General features: G+C 37.9%; 1 protein-coding gene across 1 annotated transcript in view; it reads left to right on the plus strand.

Annotated features, from left to right (window-relative positions):
* CKAP5 (cytoskeleton associated protein 5) overlaps window positions 1-9,799 on the plus strand; it is a 42,168-nt gene that overhangs the window by 16,917 nt on the left and 15,452 nt on the right. The window contains exons 17-27 of the mRNA XM_035902950.1: window positions 443-537; window positions 1,921-1,978; window positions 2,061-2,186; window positions 2,547-2,683; window positions 2,843-3,017; window positions 3,535-3,600; window positions 5,486-5,614; window positions 6,261-6,455; window positions 7,110-7,245; window positions 8,011-8,099; window positions 9,308-9,433. Of these exons, the coding sequence (XP_035758843.1) occupies window positions 443-537; window positions 1,921-1,978; window positions 2,061-2,186; window positions 2,547-2,683; window positions 2,843-3,017; window positions 3,535-3,600; window positions 5,486-5,614; window positions 6,261-6,455; window positions 7,110-7,245; window positions 8,011-8,099; window positions 9,308-9,433 (1,332 nt within the window). The remainder of the gene's footprint in view (window positions 1-442; window positions 538-1,920; window positions 1,979-2,060; window positions 2,187-2,546; window positions 2,684-2,842; window positions 3,018-3,534; window positions 3,601-5,485; window positions 5,615-6,260; window positions 6,456-7,109; window positions 7,246-8,010; window positions 8,100-9,307; window positions 9,434-9,799) is intronic.

Here is a 9,799-nt window from a genome sequence, read left to right on the forward strand (position 1 = left end):
TCTTCCAGTAAATAAAGTCATAAATATTATGTGGGGTGTTCTTTCAGTCTGAGTAGCAAATCCTAAATACTTGATTTTTCTTTGTTGCCTGAAAGTGATTTGTGTGCTCTCAAGGTACTGCCTAAGGTAGATGTTAAGTGCAAGCTCCTCTGAAAGAGGAAATAATGAGTAGTAAATCAGTATTTTGCTGAAATACTGCTGAAGCAGATACCTTTTTTATGGATGTGTATCTCTGGCTGCCTTTAAGTACTTCAGGAACTTCACTTCAGTTGCAATTGTATTCTGCTACAGTGACACAATAAATTTTTCCTCGTATGTCACCCCAGCTGTTTCTTTTACTTGCAGTGCCCTGTGTTTTTGTAGGTGTCTTCACTCCTTTATTACTGTGCTTTGTCACCTGGTTTGCCAGTGACAATTTACATTTAACTGTTTTCTGTTCCAGGTTGTGGCTATGGCTTTCTCTCAAAAAAACCCTAAAAACCAGTCAGAAACTTTGAACTGGCTTTCAAATGCAATTAAAGAGTTTGGCTTTTCTGGGTATGTCTTTTAAGTAAATTGCTAAGAGAAACTTGAATGAAAATGTTTCTAATGTAGGACTAAGAATGTGTTCTCTGTCAGATTGGTCTGAAGAGGGTGGCTGCAAGTGCATCTGAACTCTTGTTCCTTAAAACTCTGTCAGGTGCTCTTCTAGCTCTGAATGTGTAAATGAAAGTATCTGACATTATTAATAGGGTATTATTACACTACTGAATGCTTTATTCATCACCCAGCCTTCTCTGAAGAGCTTTTTTTCTTAAACTTTATATACTGTAAGAGTGGGCTGGGCAATGAGCTATGGTATTGCCTGTCTGTTGTTCCTGTTCTACTTCGATACACCTGCACCCAGGTGGATCACTATATTTTACATTTTAAAAACGAAAAGCCTCCAGAAGAGTACATACCAGCATGTTTATTGCTCTCCTTGGGAGAGATTTTGAGGCTGATAACCGGATGGCATTTTAGCCAATAAAATATCCATTATTGCATCAGATGCTGTGAGAGTAAGAGATGGATTCTTCATCAGAACCAGGGAGAGCATTCCTTAATTTTTAATTACCAATCCCTTAACTGAATGTGGTCAAGCATATGTAATCCTGAGAACAAAATTTCTAAGCAGTGAAGACTTCAAATATTAATTTATTTGGCTACTTCGGCAGTTACTATGCCTGTCCAAGTTGTTTTGCAGCTATTAAATGGAGCGTAACATTGATTGAGTCCGGAAAATAAACTCTCTTCTTCAGTAAATTCTCTGAAAATATGTCTTCCTAGTAGAGTAATCTATGTGTAGATGTGATACTGGAACAGTAGTGTTTGAGGCTGCACAAAGGAAGCTTCTGTGATTGCTTGTTTTCTATTGAATTCAGTGGTGGTACAGAAGATTCGGTAATCTAAACCTTCCTTTCTTTCTTTTTTAAATTTCTTTTTGAAACTTGTGCCTTTTTCTGGAAGATTCTGAGACAGGCAAAAAAAAAAAACCACCCTCATCTTTATGTAGCCATGTTTCAGGTGCTTAAAATTATTTTAGACTCATCCTTCAAGATTTCAGTCCTAGCAATAATATGGGTGAAACTTTCTAGCTGTAATAATAGCAGTCTTTGATATAAATTATCTTGTGTTTACTGTATTGATTTTCATAGTAGGCTATTCCCCAAACTGATCTCTTTCAGTAGTTATTTAAATAGCTACCATCTGCACTGTACCTGTGATACTATCTAATAAGTGCAAATATCTTCCCCTTGTAAGTTAGTTGTATGAATCTGTTCTCGGCGCGTTTGGGGTTGTTTTTTTTTTTTTTCTTTAGCACATCGTGGTGATTTTGTTTCTTGTTAGTGCTTCCTGTGTTGCATTTTAATTATGGGGGGGTGTATCTTTTTCCCACAGACTGAATGTCAAAGCTTTCATCAGTAATGTGAAGACAGCTCTTGCTGCAACCAACCCAGTGAGTAAATTTAAGAGTTCCAAGCCTGAACTATCATCAGTCCTTGATTGAAGACTGAGTGCTTTTATCTTCTTTCTGGCAGGCTGTAAGGACTTCTGCCATTACCTTGCTGGGAGTCATGTATCTTTACGTGGGACCTCCTTTGCGAATGTTTTTTGAGGATGAGAAGCCAGCCCTTCTCTCCCAGATAGATGCAGAATTTGAAAAGGTATGGTGTGGCTCTCTTACTACCAAGTATCATTGAAACTACTTGGTATCTTCAGTAGCTGGAATCTGCAGTAATATTGTGGTCTAACCTGTGTTTTTTGTAAGTGAATAAATCTTAAAAAAATTTTTCTGAAATCTTTAGAACATCTCGCCAAAGGGGCTGCAAATTCATGTTTAGCTATGTCAGTAGTCGCTTTTTTCATTATGAACTTCAGAAGTTTCTGGTTTTGTTTGAATAGCATAATGTTTTAGAAGTCTATTGCCTTGAGACAGTGCACTTGTATCATGCAGGTGCTTTTATTCATAATGTCAAATGAAAGACTGTAAATATAGCTGTTTCTGATTTTTGTATTGCTTGCAGATGCAAGGGCAGACGGCACCAGCCCCAACTCGTGGCATTTCCAGGCACAGTGGGGGAGGTGGAGATGATGGTGAGGAAGAAGAACAGGAAGATATTGGGAATGATGTTGTGGATCTCTTGCCAAGAACAGATATTGGGTAGGTTTGGATTCTACAACCTGGAGACGTACTTCCATTGCAGTTCAAAACTTTGTGTTTATAAACATTTTCTAAGCAGAAATCTGTGGTGTTAAAGCACTCAAATACTAAAAGACGCATAAATAAGACAATGGGCTTTTCATCTTTTTTTTCTCTTAGTGATAAGATCACAGCTGAACTAGTGTCTAAGATTGGGGACAAAAACTGGAAGATCAGAAAGGAAGGTCTAGATGAAGTGACAAGCATTATAAATGATGCAAAGTTCATACAGCCAAACATAGGAGAACTTCCAGCTGCTTTGAAGAGTCGTCTCAATGACTCCAATAAAATCTTGGTATGTTATTCAAAATCCTGTTTCAGCTGTTTCCAGCTTAAAATTTAAGACTGTTCATGATTTCTGAATCATGCTTATTACTCAGTCTGTTACAATGTCATTAAATCAACAGTTGGAAAACAGTGAACTGTGTATTTCTAGATCATATGTTTACCTATTTTTATACATATTTGTTTTTGTCCTTGCTTTGTATTAAAAAAACCCCAAATTTCAAAAAGGGGAAAATCTACTTCTACTCATAAGCAAATCTTAAAAAAAAGTTTGAATAATTGTTCGGCTTGTTGACAAAAGTGAAGTGTCCCTTTTTTGAAAATATTTTTAGTTGAACTTTAATTTACTGAGAATATAAAAATAATTTTTTAATCAATTTCAAGTCTAGGATAAAATATCATTGACCAGGCATTCTAAAGTAAAAGCCTAGCTGTAGAGCAGTGTTACTTTTTCCCTTCTATGACTTGGAGTTTTGCGCGCGTGGTTGTAACAGTATTTTATTCAAAGCCTTTTTGTTTATGTGCAGGTGCAACAAACACTGAGCATTCTTCAGCAGCTAGCAACAGCAATGGGCCCCAATATCAAACAGCACGTGAAAGGTAGGAAACTCATCAAGATCTCTTTCCTTTTTGCTGCTCACTGAGCTATGCCTGAGAATAACTATTGCTGTTTGGACTTGCTTCTAAAAGGTGGATGGTAGTTAAAACTTCTTTTAAAGCTTACACATTTTTTTTAAAGGTTCTTGCCTAAATGACAACTTATTGTCCAAATATGAATGTGTGCTTGAATATATGTATTCTGCCTGAGACCTGTTCTGCTTGTAAATAAACTCAGTCAGCATCATAATTCAACTTTTAAATGAAATGTGGCGACTGTATGCATACTTCTGATGCTGAAAATACACTATGTAGTTGCTAACTAGGTTTGCTTGGTAAAGTTGCTTGTAGAACTTTGGTTCTTTTAGCATATCAGTGTGGATTCCAGTGTACATTGTTGGTTTTATGTTGCTGTGTAGGAGGCTTTTGAACTGCAAGTAGAAGCAGGACACTCACAACTGACACTGATGCTTGTATAATGTCAGTGTTGAGCTTGTCAAGATGCTATGTCAAAATCGGAGCTAGGACCATGGGAAAGAGCTATTTGAAGCAATGGGGGAAGGAGGCTTGGGAAGATGCCAATATCTGGTGCCAGAAAGCACAGGCAGTTATCAGAGGTGGCATACTTTAGATGTGTCTACTGTGAATGCGAGTAGGAAAAAGAGCAGAAACTGGATTGACCTGTCCCAAGCAATGGAAGGATCAGGACTGGTCCTAGGGCTAGATAAAAACTCTTGCTTCAGATTGTTTTCTCATTAGGAGTCTTAAAGAACTGAGATTTTATATGGTTAAGTTGGATTCTTTCTTATTCACCAATTATCTTCAGGAAACAATAGTAACTTTTTTGATGGTACTGCAAGGTTTACCCAGTTTAGCCAATTGCTAGAGTATTTGAAGATGAGGAGGATCCTTTTGGGGCCTTACTTTGAAATGTTGATAGTGGACCTGCTGAATAGTTGAGGCAAAACAACAGCTTGTAGCGTGAGTGAAGATAAATTAAGTTTGGGTGATGGGAGCCAAGGCCTCGTCAGAGAGGCAGATAAGCACCTATTTACCTGCAGCACATGTCGTTTCTTTTCCTCAGTGAGATTAAAGATGGGACAGGTTATTTGCAAGGATGCTTACTTCTTGTTTAGTTATATGCCTGGATATTACCTTTGCATTTAAAGTTAATTCATACTAAAGCTGAATGAGTATGTTACATTGTCAGCTTGCCTCAAAAATTCAGCGTACAGCAGAGTCTCATATCTATGAAGTCATATCTTTACTGATAACGTTTTGAAGAGCCATGGTTGTTAAGTATTCCATCTTGTAACTTCACATAGCTGCTTCAAAAAAGGGTGCTGTTCTAAATTCTGCTTGGAGAAAAAAAACACTAAAGATGGAAATTGGTAGGAGTTAGAGGGCTCCCCTGTTCCTGTCTTGACTTTTGCTCATGTGTGTCCTAAATAAGAGTGCTCTAATAACAAGCTCCCTAACCCATTTGCCTTGATTTATGAATATGCTGTCTATTTTAAGCATTACATAAACCACTACCCTTATTATTTAGCTTGTTTGAGAGTTAGGACACTCCCAAAATTCTCATCAATGAATGGTAGCAGGTACAAAGTGCTTTTAAAGATACCCTTTGTGCCTCTTCATTAAACGTATTTTTTAAAAATTATGATAGATAAGTATAGTGTCAGATTTGGTGATTTCTGCAGCTGATCACTAAATTCTTCTGAATCTTAGACTTCTCAAGCAGTGAATAAAACCAGAGATTTCAAAGCTGGTGATGTAGAAGCTTTTTCCTTTCATGGGAAGGATGAATCTACTGCCTCTTCTTTGTAATCTTCTGACCCCTCTTTAGGATTATTCTCTTAAATGTTTTTCTTGCCACAGAATAATGTTCGTGCTGCTGCACTAGCAACTGTGAATGCCTGGGCTGAACAAACTGGCATGAAAGAGTGGTTGGAAGGGGAAGACCTGTCTGAGGAGCTCAGAAAAGAAAATCCTTTCCTAAGACAAGAGGTAGGCTTCTGTTAAGTAAACTTCTCCTTATGTGTATCTAATCACAATAACCTTGCTTGTTATGGACTATGTTTATCTATGCAGACTGAAATGACATCATGCTACCATTACAAGAGCAAACAAGTAGCTGTGTCATCTTACTGACATAAAATTGTTAAAACTTCAAAAGGCTAATAACAAACTTGCTGCCTGCGTGATAGCTGTCATTCAGATTCCAGTGCCTCTGATATGAAACCTTTGTCTGTTTTGATCAGCATTTTAAGAGCTAGTGTGTTTTCCCTCAAATTAACCACAGGTGATGAAGACTAGAATTGAAGTGGAGGCATTAGTATGTTTGAGGCTGATAGTGCAGCTGAAATTCTGATGTTACATTTAAAAGGAAGGAACAGCCTGTGCAGTCTTTAAGAGACCAGGCTTCCTGTTTTAAGATAGCTGCATATTAACATACTGTATTTTATTTTTAATTTTTTTAATTGCTGACATGAAAATTGAAGTTGGTTAAGAATATTTGTCTGAACAAAGGTTGGGGTGGGTGTTTTCCTACTTACATAGAGTAATGTGAAGGACTACTACTTAGGTTCTTGTGGCCTGACAGAGAGAGCACTCTGAGCACTTGAAGAACTTTTATTTTAAAACTTTCTTTCAGCTTCTTGGTTGGTTGGCTGAGAAGTTACCTACCCTCCGTTCTGTTCCTTCTGACCTGCTCTTGTGTGTGCCTCACCTGTACTCCTGCCTTGAAGATCGAAATGGGGATGTGCGTAAAAAGGCGCAGGATGCCTTGCCATTCTTTATGATGCATCTTGGCTTTGAGAAGATGGCAAAAGCCACTGGCAAGCTGAAGGTATTTCTGTAACTAAGATTAGATACTGTGACCTTAAATGAGTGGACATTTAACAAGTCACATTCACTATCTCACAATATGCTGTCTTGAGTCATGTAAGCTTGTCTGCATTGAATATTTTCTGGGAGGCTGAAAATAGTATCAGGAGGCTGTGAGTTAGAGCTTTCTCTACTTCAGAAAGAGTACTACCACCACAGGTTTATCACTTCAGGAGCTTGATACTTATTCACTCTGCTTTTCTTCTGAAAAAAACTACCTGCAGATAGCTTCCATACCAGTTATGATGTACAACTGTATCCCTTTGAACATATGCTTTAAGATGGCTTCTAGCAATTCAGTGTATCTTACGGACCCTTGAGTGTTGAATCAGTGGGCACTCTGTTAATGTCATAAGATTGCTCACCTAGAACACATTGGTGGTTCACATGTTTCCCATAGGTCTTGCAGAAGAAACTTAATAGAAAGGTGTTTTATCCTGGAACAGAAATATCTGAAAACATTAATGTTTTAAAATGAGTGGCCTGGAAGACGCTAAACAGAGAATAGCTTATTTCAGACTACTGTAATTTTCCTTGTCTGTGGCATATATTGGTAATCAGTCTCGCTAACCTTTCCAAATTTTTCACTTCTTTTTTCCCACCTTCTGTTGTCTAGCCAACTTCCAAAGATCAGGTACTAGCCATGCTTGAGAAAGCCAAAGCCAACATGCCAGCCAAGCCAGCTCCTCCTGCTAAAGCATCTTCCAGAGTGGTAGGAGGAGCAGCTCCAGCCAAATTCCAACCTGCGTCAGGTAACCTCTCTTATGTTTGGGGAAGTGACTGAGAAAAGGGTGGGTTTTGATGCTTTTTGACATGCTAGAGAAAGAAACCTACTTAGTAGGAGGAGAGGAATTCAGCTTAGTTAAGGTTACAAATATTTGTGTAATCTTGTGAGTTCTGTCTGCAGTTCTGGTCTTACTTGCAGTTGAGTCAGCTTCCAATGTAGGAGGGTTTTTCTTTTTCCACACAACCACCTGTCAGCTGCTCTTTGAAAATATCTACTTGGTATTGAAGCTAAAACCCATAGACTAGAGGGATGGGTTTTTTTTTTCTTAATACTAACCTGATTTTAAGGTAACACTTTTTAAAATGTTTTCACATTAATTTTTATCTGGTCTGTTTCCTCGGTCACTGTGGGGCTACCAGAATGCTTGTGCTCATGCAAAAGAGGGTAACAGGATTAGGGGACAGGTGGTTTGAAGAAGCAGTCCTGCCTTATCTCTCTGCTGGGGCTAGCTTGCCTGCTCAAATTGGGTGCAACTACTGCTCTAAGCATTAGCCTGCATAGTGTATCTGTGTGTGTGTGTGTTTAAATTGTTTTAATAATGATAAATTTGCTAACATTATGATCTTAATTATAAAAACTTTATGTGCTAACATGGAATTTAAGGAACTTCTTTTATGGATCTAAAATCCTCAGACCTCTGTGTGATAAGTGTATTGTATCCATGAATAGTTTTTCTTCTGTTCTATGAACGGGCTTGTTGGTAGTTTGAAATGGTCTGTTGTTTCTCCAGCAGTTGCTGAAGATTCGGGGTCCAATACCATGGAATCCAAGCCTGATCCCAAAAAAGCCAAAGCAGGAGGAGCCTCCTCTAAAGCTAAGGTATGTTGATTTCATTTTGTATTAAATCAGTTCTATTAACGTCAATAGATGTAGTTTGTTAACGTATTATAGATAGAAGAGCCCCTTACTAGGGACTGCTTTTACTGAAAATCTTTATGCTTGTTTGAGTTCTGAAATAAGTGTTCCTGTATCATTTTAATAGCTACTTTTGTCATTACCTATTTAATTCTTAAAAGTCTGTGTTGTCAAAAATGCAGTCTTGTGAGCAGCTCAGTCTATGTTCTAAATCTGCTTGGCCTCCTTGATTTCGTGCTGTTGAGAATTCATTCCTACTGTTGCTGTTCCAATGTTATACTTTGAGAACATTTTACCCTTCGTACTGTAAAGGAGACATTAATTTCTTTTGATACATGGGTTCAAAATTAGCGTTCAGTCACAAGTGCAAAAAGGTGCTTAAGAAGATGATTAAATGCATAATGATAATCTCAACTGATTACATCTGAATTTGTGGTTAGGCTTTTCTGTTTTGTGTTACAGTAGTTTTTTGCTATTAACTTTAAAGTTTGTTCTATCTGTATAACTAAAAAAACTCCAAACTGTTCTACAGTCTCATTGCCTCCATTGTCTAAAGTAATGCTGTAACAAGAACACTTGATGTAGGTCCAGATTCGTGGCAGGAAGAAACAGAACAAATCTTGAAGGATGTTTTAGATTTCCCTAAGTCGATGTATTCTTCTGTCAAACCTCTGACTCTAGAGTCAATGCCTTTGCTGTGAACACATTGAAAGGTTTGGAATGGTAACCCTTAAGAGTAAATACCTGTCTAACAACAAAGCCTTTTCTGTGGCTTATTTACAGCAGTCAGATCTTAATAGCAGTATGTCCAAGGGCAATACCAGCCTGTCCAAAGCTAATACAAGCCTCAGCAAAGGCAGTACCAGTCTGACAAAGAGCAAATCTATCAAACAGGTACCACAGTGGATTTTAGGGATGTGTGTGGGTGACTAGCACACTGGGTGAGAGTGATGTGTCATATTTCACAGGGTACTACTGCGCACGCTGTCATGGGTATTGCTTCCACAGCAGCAGAGCACATACTTTTAAAATTCTAATCAACTTTATTCTTTTGGCTTTTCTGTCTCTTGTACACATAGGCAGCATGAGGTTGGCTGGTATCTAATGCTTGCAATTGCTGGGACCGAGGCATATATGTCTTCTGTTGCCTGTTAATAGCTTGCTTTTTTCAGGGTGTACAGGGGAAGAAAGTGCTAAGCAAGCCTAATTTGAAGGAAGATGATGATAAATCAGGTCCTATTTTTATCATGGTCCCAAATGGGAAAGAACAGAGGATGAAAGATGAGAAAGGTCTGAAGGTGAGAAAAATCTGAATGTATTCACAAGTTTTGAAGGAGTATAGTTTTAATTGATTCTTTTGGGTTTTAATTTAGAATTAAACATGCTGTGGCATGAAAGTGCTAGTCTTTGTCTGTCCCTTGGATTGATTATCTAGTTCTTCAGTTGGCTTTCACAGGCCAATATCTGGTTTACTGTGGTGTTTCTCTTAAAATTTCTCAATTTTGTGCATATATGCACTTTCATAAAAGCCAAAGGCCTTTTTACAACTTCCAAGAGATGGTTTTTAGTTGTGAAGTATCATCAAGTTTTTACCTGAAAACAACTGAGTAATTTCAGAGTTCTGGGATACATTGTAAGTGCTTTAATATACTTATTTTGAACAG

This window comes from Egretta garzetta, unplaced genomic scaffold (assembly GCF_000687185.1).
Source record: "Egretta garzetta isolate BGI_Z169 unplaced genomic scaffold, ASM68718v1 scaffold329, whole genome shotgun sequence".
NCBI classification, from domain to species: domain Eukaryota; kingdom Metazoa; phylum Chordata; class Aves; order Pelecaniformes; family Ardeidae; genus Egretta; species Egretta garzetta.